General features: G+C 41.2%; 1 protein-coding gene across 1 annotated transcript in view; it reads left to right on the top strand.

Annotated features, from left to right (window-relative positions):
- Nucleotides 1-24,473, top strand: part of LOC145463982 (uncharacterized) — a 126,383-nt gene that overhangs the window by 32,728 nt on the left and 69,182 nt on the right. Inside the window, exons 35-51 of the mRNA XM_081447781.1 lie at nucleotides 1-303; nucleotides 758-841; nucleotides 1,974-2,198; nucleotides 2,499-2,639; nucleotides 5,096-5,341; nucleotides 7,128-7,220; nucleotides 7,907-7,990; nucleotides 8,559-8,701; nucleotides 9,076-9,265; nucleotides 9,657-9,971; nucleotides 10,216-10,494; nucleotides 11,032-11,358; nucleotides 12,353-12,691; nucleotides 13,207-13,317; nucleotides 13,553-13,759; nucleotides 13,999-14,193; nucleotides 16,825-23,715. Of these exons, the coding sequence (XP_081303907.1) occupies nucleotides 1-303; nucleotides 758-841; nucleotides 1,974-2,198; nucleotides 2,499-2,639; nucleotides 5,096-5,341; nucleotides 7,128-7,220; nucleotides 7,907-7,990; nucleotides 8,559-8,701; nucleotides 9,076-9,265; nucleotides 9,657-9,971; nucleotides 10,216-10,494; nucleotides 11,032-11,358; nucleotides 12,353-12,691; nucleotides 13,207-13,317; nucleotides 13,553-13,759; nucleotides 13,999-14,193; nucleotides 16,825-23,715 (10,173 nt within the window). The remainder of the gene's footprint in view (nucleotides 304-757; nucleotides 842-1,973; nucleotides 2,199-2,498; nucleotides 2,640-5,095; nucleotides 5,342-7,127; nucleotides 7,221-7,906; nucleotides 7,991-8,558; nucleotides 8,702-9,075; nucleotides 9,266-9,656; nucleotides 9,972-10,215; nucleotides 10,495-11,031; nucleotides 11,359-12,352; nucleotides 12,692-13,206; nucleotides 13,318-13,552; nucleotides 13,760-13,998; nucleotides 14,194-16,824; nucleotides 23,716-24,473) is intronic.

Raw genomic sequence — 24,473 nt, 5'->3', positions numbered from 1 at the left:
GGAGCACTTCAAACTGAAATAGAGCCAAGAAAGAGCAAGATTGAAGACATTCAGAGGTCGCTTCCTGACTTAAAGGACTTCGACAAGGCCAGAGTACAGGCCATTCTGGAGAGATGGGAAGCTGCCCAGCATCAGATTGATAACCGTCTTGTGGGACTCGTCAAAGCTGAACACAAACTAGAGCAGTTTCAAGCTGGATTACAGAATGAATTGGACTGGTTAGAAAGAGTTGAGGAGAAAGTCCAAGACCGAGACTCGAGCAGAGAAAGTAGTAATGCTGAAAGTGTTATGGAAGAACTTACAGTGAGTTGGAATTATTTTCGTTCGGTCAAAGTGTTGAGAAAATAAATTGCCTGCAAGCTGTTTTATTAAGTACATGTAGCTTTGAAATAAGAGGGACAAAATCAAACCTTTAAACAGAGCAATAACCAATGGGCAAAAGGTTTCCTTAGCTCACTGGACAGTGGCAGCTATAGACCCTTACCAGACCCTAGTGGGAAATTCATTGGACTAGGTTTCCAATGGAAAAGCCCTTGCTGGGTTGGTTATGTCGGAGACCTTGTAACTAACTTTCAGGATCAGTGAGAGATGCAAGCTTTCATTACTTCTCCTCAAGAACGCATTTAGGTAATGACTGTGATCAAACTGCACTCCACGGGACAGTTCAGTACAGAAGGGTAAATCCTCCTTGGTGGTTTAAAAGTCCTAATGATTCCAAAGTTGTTCATAACCATATTATTTATTTTTGTCATTTCAGGCTCTGTACACAGATATTCGAAGTCAGCAAGTCCCAATCAAAACTCTCTGCACCATGGGACATGAATACACGGACGAATCACAGGTGAGACAGCATTAATGAAAGCACCTTGATGTTGATGAGACTCCCCTGCAGATAAGCGCCTGATAAACATGCATACACACATACTTTATTTATTTCAGATGCAAACTACACATACAATTAAAAACTAAAAATGAGGAAAAACACAAAAAACAAGAAAAAGAAAGAAAGATGCATCTAGAAAAGGAAGTTAAGAGGTTATCCCTATGAGAAAAAAAAATCAAAATTACAATTAAAATTAAGATTCTTAATTACATTAAAACATTTAAGTACAATTTGAGGTTAGTTTAAACTGCTGAAGGTTATCAGCTTCTACTACTTCTTTTGGTAATTCATTCCATAATTTAACAATCCTAACGAAAAATGAATGTTTATGACATTTTAATCTTGCGGGTTTGACGTCAGGCTTGTACGGGTGATTTGTTCTTGCAGACCAAGTTGTGGCGAAATCAATAAAGAACTTGACATCTTATAAGACATGCACTAAAGAAAAGCATTCTCATTCTCAAACTAATTAACAGTTCAAGATAAAACAGAGAAAATCACAACCTTGAAGGAGGTTTGGATACCCGGTCTTAATTAGCATAGACTTTGATGCCTTTACTTCTCCGTTTTCTCCTTAGTTTTTGTTTCGATTGAGAAGATACATGTATATCAAACACTGGAGACAGTATTTCATCGGCTATCCAAACACCTGGAATTTCGTCAAAAATACTCCGCTGCGCATCGTATTTTCAACTCTCGTCTCGGTGTTTGGATATCCCGTTGAAACATTGTCTCTCGTGTTTGATATAATTACTACTTGAAGCCTCGGATTTTATGATATATTTATTGACGCCTCGTAGTTTGTAGCTTCGTAAGCTGCTTCACACATTCTCATGAAACTACAAAAATCCTTTACCATCTGCGGGTATATTACGAACTCACAACGTGACCAGCTCCCAGTTGGCTTGATAGCTCAGTTGGTGGAGCACTGCACCGGTTTCGCAGAGGTCATGGGTTCCAATTCCGTTCAAGCCTGGATTTTGTTTTTTCAGCTGCTTAAGTTGTGTGTTTAACTGCGAAGTTCAATCATGTCGTCATAAAAGCCCTTTGCATGTGCGTGTTTTACGTTGTGTCTTGTACATGTTGCTAGGTGTGGGAAAGGAACCTGGAGGAATACCGTCACAGCTTGCATCACTTGCCCGAGTCCCGAGACCCTGCCAACCCCCTCCTGGAAAGTGCCCAGAAGGGCCGCGAGGAAATCATAGCATCTCTGATGAGTATGAACGCCAGATACGAGAAACTTTTGAATGAGGTTCAGATCGTCATGGAAATGCTTGTGGACACTTTGAAGAGACAGGGAAAAGAACACAAAGAGGTTAATTTGTTCCTATTTTACAACCCTGATAACAGAAAGACAGTACGAAATTTGTGAAATGGTTCACGAGTCGTCACAAAACGTTAGCTTACCGTTATAAATTTCCTTGTCAGTTGTGTGACTTTCATGTTTTCCTTATGTGACGTTCACTTCTCCCCTATGAACATTTACCTCATTTTAGCGTGCGTGACATTTCATTCTTCCGGGCGTGACGTTCACCCAACTGCCTTGTGACAGTCACCGTTTCGTTGCGTGAACTTCACACCTCCTTCATGTGATGTTTACCTTTTCATTGTACAGGTTGAAGAAGCGTGTTTACAGTGGTGTTCCTCTATCCAGCACTTACTTGACTGGTTGTCAGACACTGAGAAAACCCTGGTAGCACAAACAGCATCTCCCGCAGATGTCAAGCAGCTTGAAGAACAGATTGAGGAACAGAAGGTAAGAATGGGATAGGAGGGAATTCAAGACTGACCTCTCTTACTCGACTTTCATTGGTGAACAGAGATGCTTATTGTTTATTTCAAGGCGTGAGACAGTTGCCTCCGGCTGCGATCAATTTGCAAATTCTCTTGTCATAAAATATGAAAGGAGATAAGTTATAAGCATCAAGGTGTATTAAGGTTAGGCTATAAGTATCATCTGATCATATTGGAGTAACAGCCATGACCGAAACTAAATTTCTCTCAAGATAGATGAAACACACTGCAAGAAAAGAAGTTAGGAGTATTTTTTGATTAATCGCGTACAGCGGAGTATATTCGAAAGAATAAGAAATTAAGACAAATTTCGCAAATCCTAATATTCTTGTTTTGGAGGAATTGATAAGCGAACAGCACTATAAGGTATGCTTCAGTAGTTGTGATGAAAATACTCACACACGAGGGTCAAACCACAGACGGAGAGGTTCATACAGTATTGTAAATAGCACGAGATGAAATCTCGGCTCAATGGCTTTCATTTGAATGGTCGCACACTAGGTTCAAACGTCTTACCCACAGACTGAAAAGATAATGCAGTATTGTAAATAGCACCAGATGGAAATTTCAGCTTAGTAGCTTTCATTTAAATGGTCACACACTAGGTTCACATCACAGACTGAAAAAAATAATACACTACACTGGTTGAAATCTCATCTCAAGAGCTTCTATTTCAATGGTCACACACTTGGGTTTTATCCACCAGGAACAATTAACGATAAAACCACTTTGTACTTTATAATAAACAGCACCACGTGAAAGTATTTCTCGAAATTCTTCACCTGTATTGTACACTCTAGGGTTTCAGGCACAGACTCAACAAAAGCTGTTAGAACCGACTTGCATATACAGCATAATAAACAGCACCACATGAAAGTTCAGTTCCTTAGCTTTTAATTGAATGATAACATATTGTGGCTTTATCCGTCAGGGCGGGAATTGCTAAATTTAATTATCACGGATATTAAAAAACAAGATGGCTGTTTGTTTAGTTGATTCAACTTTCAACAAGTTTTTAAGTTTTTTTTTCAACTGGAGGTAGTGTATGCGTAACTTTCTCTCTCAATTCAATCGGCTTTGGTCGACGTCTTAGTTTTGCAAACTTTTTGTATTTTTATCCGTTGCGTTCGGTTCCCTTGAGACTAGTATGCTGAAAAAGCCAAGAGTTTTTGTTTAATCTACATTTAATCAGCGTTCATTTTTTCCTGGTGATTTTAATAATCACGTAAAACAAACAAATAGCGTGTGTGAACTCAAGTTAGCACTACGGAGCCCAGAAAGAGAGCTGTAGATCAAATGCAAATAAGCGTTCGACATGAAGCGTTGATCGCCTTTGTCGCCGGCGACAATAAGGTCAAGTTAAGACTCTTTTATTATCGGAGCTGATGGAGTTTAAGATTCCGTTGGAGACAGGGACGCCTTGGCTGTTAGTTTTTGCGATGCTTTGTAACATGGAGCCCAGGTTCGTTAACACAAGTGTCGCTTTAGAGCGTACTATTAATGGGTCTGGCGTTGCTCCGCAACGTTTTTTAATTTGCACTGTACAGTATATGCAAAGGGTCGACTCACGGTACAGTTATGTTCGCTTTCACAGTTTGGTTTGTTTTTAGCGCCACACTGTTTTAACGACCATTTAGAAAATTCAGAGCACTGAAGCTACAGTGAAATGAAGATCATTTTCATTCACTCCATCACAAGTGTCGCTTTTGTTTCTTTTACGATTGCAACTTGACTTGTCATGAGCGAACAAATTGGCTTAATTAAGTAAGAATGCGTTTAGCAAACGTTTGTTTACATTATGGATTCGACAGGAGCCGTTTGAAATTTCTTGAGTGTTGCTTCCATTTCTCTCAAGTGATAACAGGTCGTTGTTGAAATTATGAATGACTTTGCCTGATTCGATCAGTCCCTGAAATTATTTCAGCAAAGTAACCTATTTTTATCCCTTAATAGCAGCATTTACACGCTAACTGCCTCTTCCCCGATACATCAACACAAGTTTATTATATCGCAATGCATGTTATTGAAAACGTAAAGAAGCTAATGACATATTGCCGTATTGATTTGGTTTTTGATATATTGAAAGGGTTTCTATAGAATACTTATTAGCCCAGTGTAGTCATGTGTATTCTTGAAATCTGTGCTAACGTCTTCATCTCTTGTCTTTATTGCCTATGCACACTGATTAGTTACCCCATGAATTGCTTGTAAGCAATATAAAGTAAATCTCAAGGGTTAATATTGTTACTCTATTATGGTTATCTTCTTCATGAGCTGCTAAATCGTCAGTCACCTTTAGGAGATCGTGTTTCAGTTTGAGAACTTTCGGGCGGCGTGGTCGGAAATAAAGCCTTTGACGACTGTAAACCGATACCCTTCCAGTTTGACTAATTGTTTTTGTTGTTTTGTTTTAACTAGAGATTCACTAAGGCTGTCTATGAGCGGAAGAAACCAGTTGAAGTTATGCTCTTACAGAGCAAGCAGTTCTTGAAAGGCAGCGGTCAGCTTTTGTCGCCCACGAAAAAAGCCGAACTCGACTCGAAGATGAGCATCTTGGAAGCGAGATGGGGACGACTACAAGCCGAGCTTGACAATCGCTACATGAGACTCGTTAGGATTCACGAGAAGTTGACGAAGTTTGAGGAACTGCTGCATCCATTCCTGGTATGTATAATTAACGAAATGTTTCGAGAAAAGGAGAAACGTTCTTTCCCAAAAAGTTTCGGCTAGCACAATCAATCAATTATAGATCGATTGATCGTCTGTGGAACGGAGACCGGACGCGGAAGATTAGCGGCAATCGAAGCTAAGTTGCCTATTTATCCGTTCGCTTCGAAAAAAAGAAGTAACTGAACTGAGTCATTTTCACAACAAGCTTTGCATTTCGAACGGTTAAACTGAAGTAGAACGAAAAAAAAAATGGCCATGCCCACAGTCTCACGAATACAAGGGTAAAAGCGTAGAAATTGCCATTTTCGGTACTAAAATAGGGCGAGGAGTTTTGTCCACTTGAAACCAAGAAATCTGTCCTTAAACTTTCACCACAATATCAATTTATCAGACGTTCTTGGTTATTTTTGTAGTACATTTTTGTATATTTTTGTCTTTTGGAAAAAGTTGGAAATTTATTGTTGTGAAGAACAAACTGAACTTTCAGTGAGGTCACGGCTCCACACATTGTCTTTTTGTTAGTTATGTTTCGAGGGACGACAGTAAAGAAGTGTCTCGAAATGCTTTGACTATTAATACACAATTCTGTCTTTTGACTTGTCGTTAAACGGCCGGCTGATCTGGCTCAACGACTGTCAGAAGTTATAATTCAATTATGTCTCCGCCGAAACAACAGACGAAAATCGGCCTGTGTTTTTCGAGATCGTTTTACACCGTGTGTCTTACACTCTTGTTTTATTAAAGAATATTGTTTTTCCGGCGCGGGCTTTTTTGGCTGGTTTGCCGTTTGGAGAAAGGAAGAATTTTATTCGGTTTAGTGAAACACATACAATTCTATTGTACTTACTAACTTTCAACGCACAAAATTATGTTCTTTTCAAAAACTCAGCCTCAGGTTTCTACTTAAAATATTCTTAAAATTTCTCAAATTTCAGCCTCGGCAATGTTATAAAATATATTCGAACAAAAAAGGGGTGAAGTTCCCTTTCAAGTACACTGACTCTCCATAAGTCAATTCATTATCTATTCTGTGTTTGTAGAAATACACTTGCGCCTTTCAGAAGCGGACTCTTGGGATCAATCTATTTTTAGAAGGAATAGTAGGATAGTATAGGATGGGAAAATAGCGAACTGTTAAACCCTAAATTAATCGACACAGTAAATGTGCGATAGATGAACGCTAAAGAGGCAGTGATAAACCACAATGAAACAAGTGTAGTTAACATTGGATTGAAAATTTAGATTAATTGGGAATACCGCGAGTACCAACTATGATCTGTCTCAGTTTTCCCAAGTTTTAAAAATCCTTATTTGGATTAGATTTATTACTGTCCGTTTAATGGTCTTTGTGAGGTTTTTACCATTTTTTTTATTTTGAAAAAAGTTTGCATACCGCAATATTCTCATAGCTCCGTTAACCGGCAAGGGCGGTCTGGGTTCGAGCACTAGCCAGGGTCACTGTGTTCTGTTCATGGTCACGATACTGGAAGTCTTTTGATGCTGCAGATATCGGGCGTTTGGTTAGTTGGAGCATAGCGCGATAAACGCCGAGGTAAAAAGTCAGGATTGCGGAGTGCGGTGCTTGATATCCCCCCCCCCCCCAAAAAAAATTGTTTTCAACAGCCGTTTTTCGCGGTGCTCCCCAAGTAACAAACGCTTGGAAGAGGCTAACGCCGATGACGCGCGTGGCTAATATGTGTTCGATCACACGCATCGTAATAGACTTTGCCTTTACTAACGATGGTCCATTCCTAATGAGAGTACTTGGTTTGATTTTTAGGCTTGGCTTAAGAAAGCAGAAGATCAAGGAACCGCCATTCTACTTGACGCCAAAGATCTGCAGAGAGCGCAGGACAAACTGCTCATTCACAAGGTTAGTGTACTCTGATTGCGGAAAAAGTTGAATTGAGCCGGAATTATTTTAACTGGAAGAATAACCAGCACAGTGTGTGGCATGTGGGATAAAGCAGTGTGAGAGAATTGTTCAGTTTAGTGCTCAGTAATCCTACAGAGGTCAGACAAACTTTGTTTGGAAAAGTCTGATCTTCGGAAAAGAATGGCACTTTCTGTTGGTCGGAACCGTCAGATTTGTATGCGGATTGGGAGATTAAGTCAAGACGCTTTGAAAGTATGCCAAAAATGCTAACTTAAGTTGACCGCCACTTTTTATGGCACATTACTACTTATTATACGATATTCGTACCTTATATCTATATCTACCTCGGAAAGAAACTCTGTAGTCTTCAAGTTTGTATTCTTCGTAATTCGAAAGTGACTAGCACAATTTGAAGTGATTTTTTCTGAATCACGTTCTACTATTCTGTTGCCTGATCACCTTTTGTTGCATTTGACATTTTTATAAAGTAAATATTTACCGAAGTAAGCGTTATTAAGATGAGTCGCACGAGAAGGGATTTGAATTCGTACAATCCTTTTATCCGAGCTCTTTAAAATCCTCAGTTTCTTTGATGGTTTCCATTCGTCTGCCCTCGGCGAAAACAAATTTTACTCTCGCAAAACAAGTAAGGTTGTAATTGTTTTCTCTGTCTTTCGTTGTAGCACTTTGTTGACGACGTAAAAGACCACGAACGAGACTTGAAGGAAGTGAACCAGAGTGGAGAAGACTTTCTACACGAAGCCAAGGTGACTGTTTTTTTTTAAATTTACTTTTAAAATACCGCTTCCAAGTCCAATCTTTGATTGTAGACCCATGCATATCATAGCAGCTGATCAGCTCTGCGTCAAATTAACTTGGAAACGCAAACATTTCAATTTATGCGTTTTGTGATTGTATTTATTCTGAAGCTTAAAATGATATTCTTAGGTTATAACCTTAGAATTAGAAGGACTGTCAAACTAAACAAAAATATTTGCTGAACAGCTTACTGCTGTATACGGGAGTTTATGGCTGTTTCGATGTCTTGTCGGACTGTGTACAGTTCCCTATTTCTTGCGCCAAAAATTCGTTCCTTCGTTAGGCTCGGTTGTGAAGCCGCCGCCATCTTGGACCAAACTACGCTGGGAACGGGGAGGGGGACGGGTAATGTCAAAAAAGTATCTGATTAAGTTTAACTCGTACTGTGAGAACGAGAATTGAAATCTTAATCAGTAAATTACCCAAATAACATACAAATTCGGCCTTCCAGTACCTTCTGTGCATGTTATGAGGGTAAAGAGAACCTAATTGATTGGAACTTTATTTTGCTTGAAGGTCTTCCACGCAGAACTCGAACGATCTGTAGCCACGTTAGAATCCGCAGATGTCAAGTCGCCGACTCAAGTTATATCAGACCCGAATGAAAAGTCCTGGGTACTAGAGAACAAGCTTGCAGATATCAATGAACGTTACAACAGGTAAATAATGTTACAAATATTCTTGTTTTTAACATTTTAATGTTGCTTTAATTCTGCAGGCCTATCGAATGTGCTGAAATGCGAAATGACTTGGCTAACATCTGTCACGCATTCCCCTTTTGTTAATTCTTTGTCACACATTCCATTTGTGCTACATCTGCTATGAACTGTATTTTCCACTTTTTGTTTTCTAACGTGTGGTCACGCATCCTACTCTTGTTTTATCCCACGGCCTGTATCGCATTCCACGCATTCCTAGGTCACGTATCCCTCTGGTGTTACATCTCCTATCATGCATTGCTTAGTTACTAATTTCTTACTAGCATCATTCGACAGTTTTCTTGTATTCAAGAGCGTTATCTATTTCCTTGCAGGCTTCTGTTGCTACTCAGTGAACAAGGAACTATCTTGGACCGCTCGTGGCGTCAGTTACGTGAGTACGACAGTCAAGCTTCACAGGTGCTACCTTGGTTGAACAGTGTAGAGGACACACTAGCAAGATACATGGCACAGCCTCTGAAACCTGATCCAACCGCTATTAAACAGCAAATCAGCGATCTTCAGGTAACCAGAAATAAGGTAGCCTTTGTGCAGAGGTCCTCGATTTTCTTTCACGCGGAATAAGTAGAAATAAAGAGACACGGTTGAATATTAAAAAAAAGAAATAGTTTGGGTACGAGTTACTGTAGTTTATAAAAAAAAAAGGTAATGAAATAGAGGATTGTGACGGTAATAAGGTGTGGCTCAGAAGTTGAACTTTAGGGCTTGGTCGAGACCTCCTGATTACAACAGCAGTATCTTAACATTTGAGCAATGCTTTCACTTAAAGAAGAAGACAACGGAAATGAAACAGAATTAGAAGCCTTTACTTAAGTTGAACAGATCAAAATATTACCAGAATTGAAAAAGGTTTTACTCTTGTTATAAATCTAATTTGTGTTTGTTCTCTTGTTAGACGCTGCAAACAGACGTGAATTCACATCAGGCGGAGATCGTAGCTGTCAGCGTGCTCGGTCACAGCGTGGAAGGGTTAATTCGCGTCCCCGAGTTTGAGCGAAAAAAGTCGATTAATCAGCGATACGATGAGCTGTGTGCGAACATCTCTGTGTACCAGGCCAAGCTGCAGTCCGCACTCACTAACTCACAGAACTTCAAGGATGGATTAGAAGTCGCTATCAAGGCGCTGACTGAACTCAAGAAACAACTGGATAAACTGCCACCCGTGTCACGCAATCTCATTGAACTTAGAAACCAGGCGCAACAATTCAAGGTAATGTGACAAACGCTACGCACGCTCTGCTTGATCGGAAACTGTTTTGCATAACTGGATGACGAGCTATAAAAAAAAATCCGAGAGAGGAAAAAAATGGTGGGGAAAATCCTGGGGGCGAGATGCGCCTTTTTTTCCCCCAGGATTTCACGCGGCCATTTTTTCCTCGCGGTTTATTTATTAAGCGAAAGAAGGAGTACCCGTTAGTCGTAGGCTAAAGATAATTGGATTCTTTTGTTTTCAGATTCTTCAAGTGGAAGTGAATCGCCATGGCACGTCAGTGGAAGCTCTAAACGAGATGTTCCACTCACAGAAGAAGAAACACAAAGAATCCAAACTGAAACAACTCAACAAACTATGGGCTGAAGTGATGGAAAGATCCGACAAGCGAAAGGAAGAATTGAAGAGTGTGTTCATTATGATCGCAAAAGATTTCGAACGCTGGGAACTGGGAATGATCAAGAGACTTGATTCTGGTGAACTGGTGACTAGTGATATACTCGTGTTCGAAGAGAAGCTACAGGTGAGTGGCATTCGGTTTTATTTCTTTAATGTTCAAACTGTGAATTCTCTTTATTAACAGCCATGCATTTCATTCATCGCTAGCTCTGAGATTAAAAGATGCATTATTTATTTAATGTTCCTTGGTTGACTGGTGTCTTTTCTCTTGTAACATGTATCCTTGAAATTGTGCTGACATTTGGAAGAGAAAGTGGAATTTGCAAAACGTTACATCGTTCGTGACGCGTGGAAGGACTCGGCACGTTTTCCACGCCACAAACTTGCCTTTCCAAATAATGTTTGCCTCGTGTCCACGTGACCAAAGTCACGTGGACACGGGGAAATGGGTGACCTTACTGCATTCCTGTGGGAGGATTTTTTTGGTCTTTCAAAAGTACACTGACGGTTTTTAAAAGATACGACATTGATCTTTATCTTTATCGGGGATCGGTTTTGACTGATTTGTCAACGCTTGTTAAAAGAATGTCACGTAATGCTATATTTCAATAACTCCTACAAACGCTTGCAAGTAATGCTTTACTGTTTTTTTGTTTATTAGCATTTCCAAGATGAAGTGGAGAAGATGCGGCCAGCTTTCCAATCTGTGAATCAAGGAGGTCACGAGCTGATCAATCTGGAGAAGAACAAACAGCAGTCCATCATTCTGGAAACGTTAGATCGCGTCAACAAGAACTGGCAGGCTTTGGCCATTAAACTGCTAAACACCACGGCTAAGTTTGATGAATTACAGGAGCAATCAGAGAAGTTTTACTCAGTCTACAAAAACGTCACTGTCTGGTTGGACAACATTGAAGTGAGGCTTGTCTCCATACCCCCTGTGGGTCTCGACCCTGATGTGCTCAGCTCACAGATGAAAGAACAGAAGGTAATACGAAGGTTATGACGGCATTGGGGAAGGGGGTAAATTATTGGGAAAATGTTGCAGGAAATTGAAAAAATTGAATTTAAAATTTGATAAAGGGTTGGGTCAGACAGGGATAATCTCGAGCTATTTTTAGAATGCAGCTACCGAATGATACGTAAAGCAAAGGACAGTACGCCTTAAATGCCAGATACTCACTTCTTATATCATTGGGCCTAGCTGGATATTCAACTTATTCCATCTATTCTTCTATATTCCAATTCCAATTTATTCCATCACCAATGCTCCAAATATTCACAAGGGTATTAAAGTAAGTCACCGCTCCTGAGTCCACAACAACGGTTTATTTCTACTACTGTAAACAACTAAAAGAATTTACAAGATTATAATTAGAAATAAATAAATAAACAGTAAAGTACATACAGTAGTGGGACACCCAAAATAACTAAAAAGCTAAACTAGTTAGGTGACCGTAATTATAATAATTAAAAATGTGAGAGTCAGGAAAGAGGCACAACAAATACATTGGTACACATAAATATTATAAACTTGGTACAAGAGTAAATATACAAAACAAAACAAAATGAATAGATATATACCATCAAAATATCAGTAAAGATTAACAGAGACTAATGAAATGCGAAGTTAGTTCTTTTTTAAATTGATTAGAAGTACAACACTTGAATCTTTCATCGAGTTCATTCCATAATTTAGGTCAATTAAATCGAATATTAAATTTGCCATGATTTGTTCGAATTTTTGAATTTTTTCTTCTTGGAGAGTAAGCGTCGCCATTTGACACCAGGACTGTGTGGGTAACCCAGTGTGAGCTATGATTGGATAGTGGGTGCCGTTTAGTGGTAAGCACTCATCATTTACAGCTTGCGCTAGTTACCCACACATCCTATCTCTGAATGGGAATGTACAGCTTCCTTGCAGTTTCAAGAAGCCGGACGAATTTCCCAGTTGTAATGGGGTGTTTGACTCTATATTGCAGGCGTTACAGAACGAAGCCGTGCAGTACAAGGCTCAAATCGATCTCCTTGTGGGACTGGGAAAGGTCATCATCAGTATCACAGCCCAGCAGCCCAGTGACACGCCCCAGTGCCCTCTCGAGGAGGACTTAACATCAGTACGTACGCGGTACGATGAAGTGTGGAAGCGTTTGGAAACGCGCAATGTAACGTTAGAGACGACAGTGTTACAGATGGAGAAATACAGGAGACTGGTGAGGAATATAACTATTTTCCTGGGACGGACGGAGAAAAGACTGGGAAAGCTGGAACCTGTGGGGGGAGATACGGATACAATCAGGCGACAAATATCTGAACACAAGGTAAGATCCAGGGGCTGATGTGTGAAACACGTCTAAACGTTGCATTATTCGACCATCCGGTTAATATGTTTCCACGTAAACTGAAAAAGAGACAAACAAACAGACAGGCAGGCAGACAGACAGACAGACAGACAGACACACCGACAGACCGACCGACAGACAGACACAGCCAGCTAGACAGACAGACAGACGACAGAGGCAAGGAGTACTTTTCCATCATGCAACTTTTGGGAAGGTAACGCTGCGTGACTATCATAATATGAAAAGTGAATTCTGAACTTATAACTGAGAGTTCACATGCCAGATTTTCGTTTGCCCTGCCTATTCCATGAATAACGCGTAACGATACCTTTTTGATACCACGTAGACTAAGTTGAATTTGTTTTCGTTTCTTAACAGAACTTTGGTACATTTAAAGACATAGTTGCTTTCGCTTGGTTTTATGGTCTGATTATGAAAATCAAAACCTGATGACAATCTATGCTAACAGAACTGCTGTCGACTTGTTTTCTTAGACTCTTCAGAAAGAAATTGCCCAGAACAAGGGGGATGTTGCGCTGTTGTTGAAGGCGGGAAATGATTTGTTAGAAGGTCGCGAAGGAGCTGCTGGAAGCGACGAAATCCAGGCTAGTATTAACTCCCTTCTCTAGCATTGTTAACCTTGGCCAGTGCCCTTGTGTGTAGCAAGTTGTTGAATAAACTAAGGTTGCCCTAAATATTAGTCTAAAATCATTCCCAAACTATCGTATGTAAATGTTTTACTGTAAATTGTTACCACACTTTAATGCATTGCTCGTTAAGTCTAAACTACTTGTAGGTGGTATGTTGTGTTACTAACATGGCTTCTGGCCTTGCCTATAGGAGGAGATTGCTAGCGTTCGAGGTCGGATGGAGTTCATCGTGGTGGCGTCAAACGAGCGACAAAAGGAACTGGAGAGCACATGGAGTACAGTCAAGAATCTGGACGAGTCGGTCCAGTCTCTCACGGTCCAGATCAAACGACGGACTGGAGAAATTGAATCTCTCTTACAAGAGGAAGATCCCAAGAATCTGAGCAGGCGGGTCAAGGTAAGAGAGAAACTATGGTTGGGATTTTACCGTAACTGATGCATTTCGAGATTATTCAGCGGGGTAAAGTAAAATAGCTCAATTCTAATCACAAATTAGAGTACACTTTTTCAAGTTTGTCGTTTTTAACCCATCTCAATCTTTCCCAGTCTCAACAGTCCTTACCCCTTTTTATTGTTTTCATTTTAAGTCTCAAAACTCGGTCAATATCTCTTGACCATTCCCTTGTCTTTCCAAAGGCTTTAGATCTCGAGGTGACCAGACTTAATTACCAGCTTGCGAACACGAATGAGACTGGACAGGAGGTGGTTCGCCATCTACAGGATACAGATCAAGACCCAAGTGTTGTTATAGACAAGGTGGACGGAGTCAACAACCAGTGGGACCAACTACAAACCAGATTTCTGGAGCTCAGAAATCGCGTTGGAGACAAGGTGAGTCCGGAAAGATTGTACGCATGCCCTCACGTGATAAGTCTCACTCTTCGTGTTTCGCGATTCACATTTCATGCGTCACGCTTACGCTTCACGCATCAGCCTTCACTTTTCACACTGCACACCTTCACGCTCCATTATGTGACCATTTGAGAGAAGCAGTTAGGTAGCCTGCATGCCAAGTGGTGTCTCATAGAAATAACGTGACAGTCGCGCTGTTTGTGGAGCCTGGTGACGGTGAACTGCAGGATGAGGTAAATACTTTTTTGTACAGTTTAGTAAAATTCTACCTAACATCAGCTTGTAGCCATTTGGGTGACGCTCCCGACTTCTTGGTGCGAATCTTGAACATTCGAATCTTGAAGGATTGCTATGTAACGCATGCGTTCAGTGTAAAACACAGATTGCATAGTAACGCTAACTCTAACCCTTACCAAAAACTAACCTTAACCCCGTAAATTAACTCCGACTAACAATATGTGTAAAAATTAACAGTTAAGCTAAGCGTTGCCCTAAACACTAATTCGATCTGTTGTCTGCTTTCCCTCTGACCGGTTTCCCATGTTGGACGGTTTCCCATTTTGATTGAAGGCCTGGCATTCTTTTTGTTATACAAATCGTCGTTGAAATAGCCTCCAGGGATAGTCTTTGTTTTTTCTTTCGGTGGCGTTGAATCAAAGAATACAGCTTTATGATTTTAGAGTGGGGTGATTTCTCTTTTGTAGTTGCTTTGAATGCGGAAAGAATATTATAACCTCAAGACAGTGATAAATTTTCGAGAATTTACTTGTTAATTTGCCACATCCGCACGACTATATCAGACAGGTTTTGCTGTGACGTGTTAACCTTGGCAACTCGGCTTTCGGTCTTGAATTCATTTGTTTTATAATGTTATTTCAAGGGACTCTGAATTTCTGCCTATTGTGTTGGACCATCTCGAAAGCTTTGGCGACATTTTCGTCTCGTCATAGGTGACAGTTAATGAACAGTCTATATCGCGATACGACAGTTCTTCGTGAACAATTCGGGAGAATTTGGCGGCTCTCTTCCAATGCTAATCGCTTGCTGTCTCAAGGGTGAATGATTATTTGGCGACGGCGTGCGGACAGAACGTCCAAATGAATCCGATATCCTCCGCTGTTGCTCGAGTTTTTGGCTTCTTTAGGAAGCAAGGAAAAGATGTAAGTTGAACCTTTAACTTGTTCTCTGATTAAGACGCTGAAAGAGCAACGTATTTGTCCTAACTTTTTGAAATTCGTTGGTCTCATATCGTGTTAGTCTTCTTCCAATCTTTGGCTATCCTGTTTGATTTATTATTACTTGCAAATTGTTTGCTAGCTTAGCGTTTTGAAGCTTTAATTTGTTCGATTTAAGCAGAATGGGAAGATGTATTCTAACAACGTGGCAAGGCTCCTTCGAGTGGAATTATAACTTTGAATGCATGAGTTGTTTTCTGTTGGTGTAAATGCAAATTTGGTCATAACGGACTAAAACGGATTTTTATGCGACTCTGTCACTGACGAAAATTTAAAGTTCGTGTATCAGTTCAACAAGACGAATTCTTGCACATTGTGCTGGAAATTTCGCCTAGTTCAGAACCAAAGATGCTATATATCGCGAGCGATATAGTTCAAGGAAATTTGAAAAACCAAACGCAAATTGAATATTTGATTGACGTGGTCTTCCACACAATGTGAAGTGGCATTTAACAGATTCTTATTGGTGGATATACACGCTCAGTTCGACGACAAAATCAAATGACTCGACGAGCCTCGTGATGTCTAGTTGATCATATGAAAAAACTGCTTTCTTTCAAATATTTCTTTTGATTTCTTAGTCATAAATCTTAGGTATAAAATTCAACATTAAAGGCAACTAGTTTTTTGGAAACTTGTTTTGAAATTTTAGCTCGAAACGCGGGAATCCCAAATAGCGATCGATGGTGGTTTTGTTTGCTGTTTATTGAAGGTTGTTTTTTCTTCTGGTGGTTCTTTGGCTCTTAGAAATCAAGGACGATATCAGCCCCATCAGTATTGCTTGTGAAAAATACGTGCTCACGGACTCGTAAATTTACATTGAGAGATTAATTTAATCTTGGAAAAGGATGTAAAACATGTTGTTACCTAGGATAGTGTTTTTACTAACTTCCGAGGATCTTGGCGTGGCGCTCTGACATTTTCATTATATTTAAACCCATACCATTTCTTAGGAAATGTTCGTAAAATATAATTCTAGATGATTTATTCGCTCTCGGAGGATTTATCGCCTTGCTTGTGAATGTTTAATTGGGCCCCGCCCACCTTAACGGGTTTCCAAAGAATTTCGTATTTTATTTTGGCAACTGATTGACAAGTACCTTCAATGTTGAGAACGTATTCTCAACAACAATTATCGCAGCATTTGCTCTTTTGCTTGTTATTAAAAAACCCCATCTACATGTTAATTTAATTAATAGCTCTAGACAAAGCTGATTAAATAGTTCGTCCCCTCACCAACCGAAGAACCAAGCAAGAATGTAGAACTCAGGAGTGCAGGAGGCGCTCTATCAGCTGTCAAGTGCGTACCTTAACGAGCGCTGTTGGGAGCTTTTCGTACGTTTATGACATGCATGATATTTCCTTGTATCTTTAGGAAGATGAGCCTCAGGGAGACGGCGATTCTACCGTACCATTTAAGGTCACAACAGTAAAAAAGAGTCAGATTGAAGGATTTGAGGTTCCCAAATCAGTTAAATCGGAGCCACAAGTCGTAGAAACTCACGAAAGGTCAAGATTCAAAGGAGAGCTATCTGCTAGACCGTTTGAATTAGGAACGTCTGCTTTAAGAACCGCTGATGGTGATAAAACTATTGAGGACAAGTCTCCTTTTGGAGTTACCACAGTGAAAAAGGGCACTATAGAAAGCTTTAAAATTCCAGTCCCCCACAAACTCGAACAAGAGACTAAACAAGGCGAGAAAGGTGCTGTAGTAAGTAAATCAGTGTTCGAGTGGGGAAGACCGCTTCTTGGAGGATCATCTGATGAAGAAGATTACAGCGAAGAAGATGAAGATGAGACTGGGGAGGACAGTGGTAGACAACCTCTCGTGCAGGAATCAGCGGCACCTGTTTACTTGGAGAAAGAACCAAGTGAGGTGAGTATTCCTTTGCAGCGTTCAGTAAGAAAGATAGTGAAGCCCGAAGAAGTTATCGAGGAATACGTTGATGAAGAAGGTCGCCAGGTGAAGAGGATTTCTAAAGTAACGACCACCAAGACAATAATCAGGTCAGAGCGTCGTTTACCCACCCAGAAGATGGATGTTGATGTCCCTTCAGAGCCAGGAGAAGACGTAGAGGAGTACACAGACGAAAATGGTCAGCGAGTAAGAAGAGTTGTACGGACGTCTTTTACCACTACTCCCAAGACGGTGTTGCGAGATGGGGCGGTGAAAGTTGTCCTGAAACCAGGAGATCATGGTCAACGCGAGCTTAGAGAAGGACCCGAGGAAACTGAAAGAATTCACACGTTTACCTCAGACGACGGTCGTCGCACACAAAAGCTCACCAAAACCACATTGACGACTCGGTTGAAAAGAACTGTACAACCTGTGACTGTTCAGTTGCCGTCACCAGCATCATTGCCTATACATGAGGATAATCAGCCACCCATGGATCAAGACGAAAATTTTAATCTTGCAAGAGTAGAAAGAAATGTTTCTTACCCAGAGTGGCTCGAAACCGTCAAAGAAAAACCTTCAACACCAAAGGAGATTTCTCTCTCATCGATACAGGTAGAACCACGTCAACCCGTTTTACCGACAGTGCATATCCCTGAGAGACCGGACATCGTCGAAGAACTGTCGGCAACCGTTGTTGAAAGGCACCGGCCTGTAATATCCCTCCTGGATCTTGAAGAGGACAAAGAAAGCCTAGAAATTCGCGATCGTAAACGAATAGAACCTCCAGAGGGTCTGTCCGAGATATCTGAGATACCACGAAAACGGGCGCACAAGGAACCATCACCTACGCCCCCCACGGAACGTGATGCGGACCCTCAAGTGGAAATAGACGATGTACAGGGAGATGATGAAACATCAGAGGATGATGAAGCCGACGAGTTTAATGAAGAGATTGTGGTACTCGAGGTTAAAAGGTACCCACGGGTTCCCAAATGGTTTGTTGTTGTGCCTGACAAACCTGAAGAACCTCTCAAAGCGGATGGTTTAGATTATCCAAAAAGAATTACCAGCTCTGTGTCCCAGGTTAAAGAAAGGCCTGAAATAAAAGAAGATGCGTCTTTTATCAACATTGAAAGAAAAGTGACAATCCCTGTTCTAAGCTCGTCCTTTGAAAACGAGGCACCAATGGAGGTTGATGAAGTCAAGGACGATCCACATCAAACTGTTAAGAAAGAAGCTCGACAAATTGAACCCGTCGAGGTAACATTTCCTGTAGTACCATCAGAAGATGAATCGCCGGAAGACGTCGAAGAATATATTTACGAAAATGGTGTTCGAATAAAGAGAATTGTGAGGCGAACCATTACAACAACAACCATTAAAAGGGAAGATCAAGGTCTTGAACGGGTGGAGATCAGGTCTCCAGTAGTACCCTCAGAAGAGGAGTCACCAGAAGAAAGTGAAGAGTATATTGATGAAAATGGTGTTCGGGTGAAGAGAATGGTGATTACCAGGGCTAGGATGAAATTTCCTGTGGCACCATCAGAACACGAATCCCCAGAAGACGTCGAGGAATATGTTGATGAAAATGGTGTTCGTGTGAGAAGAATTGTGAGGCGAACCATTACAACAAGAAGTATAATTCGTACATCTGTTGATGAAACAAACGACGGTCCAGGTGCAAGGATGTTTGAGTCAGCGGCGCCTGTTTACCTTGACTCTGATGATGTTGTTCCTTCAGTGCAAACACGTGAAGTTGTCCTTCCTGAATGGATGGAAGAGAGTGAACCAGCATCGGAAGAACCGAGACAACCTACACAGGACATTTCTTTCGTAATTCTGCCGTCCCAGCCAAGAGAACCTCAGTCAAAAGGAGACCTTGACCGCGAGGACGTAATGGAGAGAGTTACCTCGACAACTTTGAATAGGGAAATAGTTATGCCTGAAATCGAGGGAATGGAAGATGAATCACCCGAAGAAGTTGAAGAGTATGTTGATGAGAACGGCGCTCGGGTGAGGCGGATTGTCAGGAGAACCATCACGACAACCAGTATCAAAAGAGAAAGTGAAGGGACTGAACCAGTGGAGGTTAAATTTCCTGTTGCATCATCAGAAGGTGAAAGTCCAGAGGAAGTCGAGGAGTATATTGATGAGAATGGTGTTCGAGTGAGAAGAATTGTAAAACGAACCATTACAACGGCAACTATCAAAAGAGAAGGCGCTGAGATTAGACCAGTGGAAGTTAAATTTCCTGTAACACCATCTGGAGACGAGTCACCAGAAGAAGTCGAAGAATATATTGACGAAAATGGTGTTCGTGTGAGGAGAATTGTGAGGCGAACCATTACAACAAGTAGTGTAATCCGTACATCTGTTGATGAAGCGAAGGATGATCCAGGTACAAAGATGTTTGAGTCAGCAGCTCCTGTTTATCTTGACTCTGATGATGTTGTTCCTTCAGTGCAAACACGTGAAGTTGTTCTTCCTGAATGGATGGAGGAGAGTGAACCAGCATCAAAAGAACCGAGACAGCCTTCAGAAGACATTTCTTTGTTAATTCTGCCTTCTCAGCCTAAAGAACCTGGGTCAAAAGAAGACCTTGATTCCGAGGACGTAATGGAGAGAGTTACCTCGACAACTTTGAATCGGGAAATAGTTATGCCTGAAATCGAGGGAATGGAAGATGAATCACCCGAAGAAGTTGAAGAGTATGTTGATGAGAACGGTTCTCGGGTGAGGCGGATTGTCAGGAGAACCATCACCACAACCAGTATCAAAAGAGAAGGTCAAGGGACTGAACCAGTAGAAGTTAAATTTCCTGTTGCATCATCAGAAGGTGAAAGTCCAGAGGAAGTCGAGGAGTATATTGATGAGAATGGTGTTCGGGTGAGAAGAATTGTAAAACGAACCATTACAACCGCAACTATCAAAAGAGAAGGCCCGGGGATTGGACCAGTGGAAGTCAAATTTCCTGTTACACCATCCGAAGACGAGTCACCAGAAGAAGTCGAAGAATATATTGACGAAAATGGTGTTGGAGTGAGAAGAACTGTGAGGCGAACCATTACAACAAGAAGTATAATCCGTACATCTGTTGATGAAGCGAAGGATGATCCAGGTACAAAGATGTTTGAGTCAGCAGCTCCTGTTTACCTTGACTCTGATGATGTTGTTCCTTCAGTGCAAACACGTGAAGTTGTCCTTCCTAAATGGATGGAGGAGAGTGAACCAGGATCAGAAGAACCTGGACAGCGTTCAGAAGACATTTCTTTCTTGATTCTGCCTTCTCAGCCTAAAGAACCTGGGTCAAAAGAAGACCTTGACTCCGAGGAGGTAATGGAGAGAGTTACCTCGACAACTTTGAATCGGGAAATAGTTATGCCTGAAATCGAGGGAATGGAAGATGAATCACCCGAAGAAGTTGAAGAGTATGTTGATGAGAACGGCGTTCGGGTGAGGCGGATTGTCAGGAGAACCATCACCACAACCAGTATCAAAAGAGAAGGTCAACGGACTGAACCAGTGGAGGTTAAATTTCCTGTTGCACCATCAGACGGTGAAAGTCCAGAGAAAGTCGAGGAGTATATTGATGAGAATGGTGTTCGGGTGAGAAGAATTGTAAAACGAACCATTACAACCGCAACTATCAAAAGAGAAGGCCCGGGGATTGGACCAGTGGAAGTCAAATTTCCTGTTACACCATCCGAAGACGAGTCACCAGAAGAAGTCGAAGAATATATTGACGAAAATGGCGTTCGAGTGAGGAGAATTGTGAGGCGAACCATTACAACAAGAGGTATAATCCGTACATCTGTTGATGAAGCGAAGGATGATCCAGGTACAAAGATGTTTGAGTCAGCAGCTCCTGTTTATCTTGACTCTGATGATGTTGTTCCTTCAGTGCAAACACGTGAAGTTGTCCTTCCTGAATGGATGGAGGAGAGTGAACCAGCATCAAAAGAACCGAGACAGCCTTCAGAAGACATTTCTTTGTTAATTCTGCCTTCTCAGCCTAAAGAACCTGGGTCAAAAGAAGACCTTGATTCCGAGGACGTAATGGAGAGAGTTACCTCGACAACTTTGAATCGGGAAATAGTTATGCCTGAAATCGAGGGAATGGAAGATGAATCACCCGAAGAAGTTGAAGAGTATGTTGATGAGAACGGTTCTCGGGTGAGGCGGATTGTCAGGAGAACCATCACCACAACCAGTATCAAAAGAGAAGGTCAAGGGACTGAACCAGTAGAAGTTAAATTTCCTGTTGCACTATCAGACGGTGAAAGTCCAGAGGAAGTCGAGGAGTATATTGATGAGAATGGTGTTCGGGTGAGAAGAATTGTAAAACGAATCGTTACAACGGCAACTACAAAAAGAGAAGGCGCTGAGATTGGACCAGTGGAAGTTAAATTTCCTTTAACACCATCTGAGGATGAATCACCAGAAGATTTCGAGGAATATATTGACGAAAATGGCGTTCGTGTGAGGAGAACTGTGAGGCGAGCTATTACAACAAGAAGTATAATCCGTTCATCTGTTGATGAAGCAAAGGACGGACCAGGTGCAAAGATGTTTGAGTCAGCTGCTCCTGTTTACCTTGACTCTGATGATGTTGTTCCCTCAGTGCAAACACGTGAAGTTGTCCTTCCTGAATGGATGGAGGAGAGTGAACCAGGATCAGAAGAACCGAGACAGCCTACAGATGACATTTCTTTCTTAATTCTATCTTCTCAGCCTAAAGAACCTGGGTTAAAAGAAGACCTTGATCGCGAGGACGAAATGGAGAGAGTTACCTCGACAACTTTGAATCGGGAAATAGTTATGCCTGAAATCGAGGGAATGGAAGATGAATCACCCGAAGAAGTTGAAGAATTTGTTGATGAGAACGGTTCTCGGGTGAGGCGGATTGTCAGGAGAACCATCACGACAACCAGTATTAAAAGAGAAAGTGAAGGGACTGAACCAGTGGAGGTTAAATTTCCTGTTGCATCATCAGAAGGTGAAAGTCCAGAGGAAGTCGAGGAGTATATTGATGAGAATGGTGTTCGGGTGAGAAGAATTGTTAAACGAATCGCTACAACGGCAACAAAAAAAAGAGGAGGCGCCGAGGTTGGACCAGTGGAAGTTAAATTTCCTTTAACACCATCTGAAGATGAATCACCAGAAGATTTCGAGGAATATATTGACGAAAATGGCGTTCGTGTGAGGAGAATTGTGAGGCGAACCATTACAACAAGAAGTGTAATCCGTACATCTGTTGATGAAGCAAAGGACGGTCCAGGTGCAAAGATGTTTGAGTTAGCAGCTCCTGTTTATTTTGACTCTGATGATGTTGTTCCTTCAGTGCAAACACGTGAAGTTGTTCTTCCTGAATGGATGGAGGAGAGTGAACCAGCATCAGAAGAACCTAGACAACCTACAGGAGACATTTCTTTCTTAATTGTGCCGTCGCAGTCAACAAAACCAGAGTTAAAGGAAGATCTTGACCACGATGACGTAATGGAGAGAGTTCCTTCGGCAACTTTGAATCGGGAAATAGTTATTCCTGAAATCGAGGGAATGGAAGATGAATCACCCGAAGAAGTTGAGGAGTATGTTGATGAGAACGGAGTTCGTGTTAGGCGGATTGTCAGGAGAACCATTACAACAACCAGTATCAAAAGAGAAGGTCAACGGACCGAACCAGCGGAAGTTAAATTTCCTGTTGCACTATCCGACGACGAGCCACAAGAGGAAGTTGAAGAGTATACTGATGAGAATGGCGTTCGTGTGAGACGAATCGTGAAACGAAGCATCACAACAACAACAACAAGAACAACTATTAGGAGACAACGCCATGAACTAGAGCCAGCGGCGGTGGAATTTCCTGTACAAGACAGAGAAGGCATTTCTCCTGATGAATTGGTCGAAGAATATGTTGATGAAAATGGTGTTACAGTAAAGAGAATCGTAAAACGAACGACGACAACAACCGTGCAGCGAAGAGTCTTGTCTGAGGAAAGAGATAAGCCTGTTGGACTGTACCAGGTAACCGAAGAAGTAGCTCCAAGGAAAGAAATAGAAAGTGTTGAGGCGATTACACCTGAAACTGTTCTTTTCACTCAGATGCAAGCAATATCTCCCAGAAGAGAGTCCATTCCATACGAAACAACAGTTGTACAACGTTACCTCGTTATCATCGAAACACTGTATCAGTATGTTTTAGAGCACAAGTCGATGATTTTTATCTACAGCTCGAGGTACATGCAGTTTAATTTTGTTCTGGAGAATTTCTTACAGTGGATGCTTGTCACGTTGAAGACGCTGAGCTGGATGAGGCCAGTCTCGTGGAAGGTGGATGAAATCAAAGACCAGCTGCAACAGATCAAGGTATTCCTGTCAGATGGAATGTGTGTAGATTTGCATGATGGCTGTCAATGCTGTTGAGAGAAATTGCATGACAATTGCATGCCAGGTAGAATTGCATCGTTTCTGCTTGTGACAGGAGACGTAGCGTACTGTTGACCATCGTTGTAGATGTGTGTTTTTATGAGGTGAAACCTTTTTTAAGAGACAGGAATTTGTGGTCGTCGCTTGCATGCTTAACGAGCAACGTAGTGTCTTATGGTGGCTCATTGTCACAGAAAAACAAGCAAAATAAGGACAGCAGATGGTACTCTAAAGCTGATAATCTGTAAATAACATAAATCACCCAATTGTAAAGAATGCGATCGATTGAACGTTCTTGACGAAATAATAAGCAATCGGGACCGTGTGGTTCCACTCTAAGAAATAACAAACTACCTCTCTCCACGAGGAGAGTTTTACCAGCATGAATCCAAGACTGACCTTCTTGTAATAAACATTTATTCCGTTCTTATTTTATATTGTCAATTAAATAACAAGATCTAAATGTTATAATAATGATAACAATAAAATAAAGCTGATCTATTACGTTATGTGTACACCAAGCATTCTTTTGATATTGTTTTTATTTTTTTTGCACATCACACTGTGTCATTTTACATTTTGTCCACAGTGGCTGGTGTTTATTTAATCACATGTCATTGGCTGTCAGTGTCATCTTATTGTACCAATTAATGATTGGTTTTGGTGAAAGTGGTCAGTAAATATGAACACGTTATGCA

Source organism: Orbicella franksi, chromosome 12, assembly GCF_964199315.1.
Source record: "Orbicella franksi chromosome 12, jaOrbFran1.1, whole genome shotgun sequence".
In the NCBI taxonomy this organism is placed as follows: Eukaryota; Metazoa; Cnidaria; class Anthozoa; order Scleractinia; family Merulinidae; genus Orbicella; species Orbicella franksi.
The sequence above is the reverse complement of the archived record's forward strand: the minus strand, read 5'-3'. Positions and strand labels throughout refer to the sequence as shown.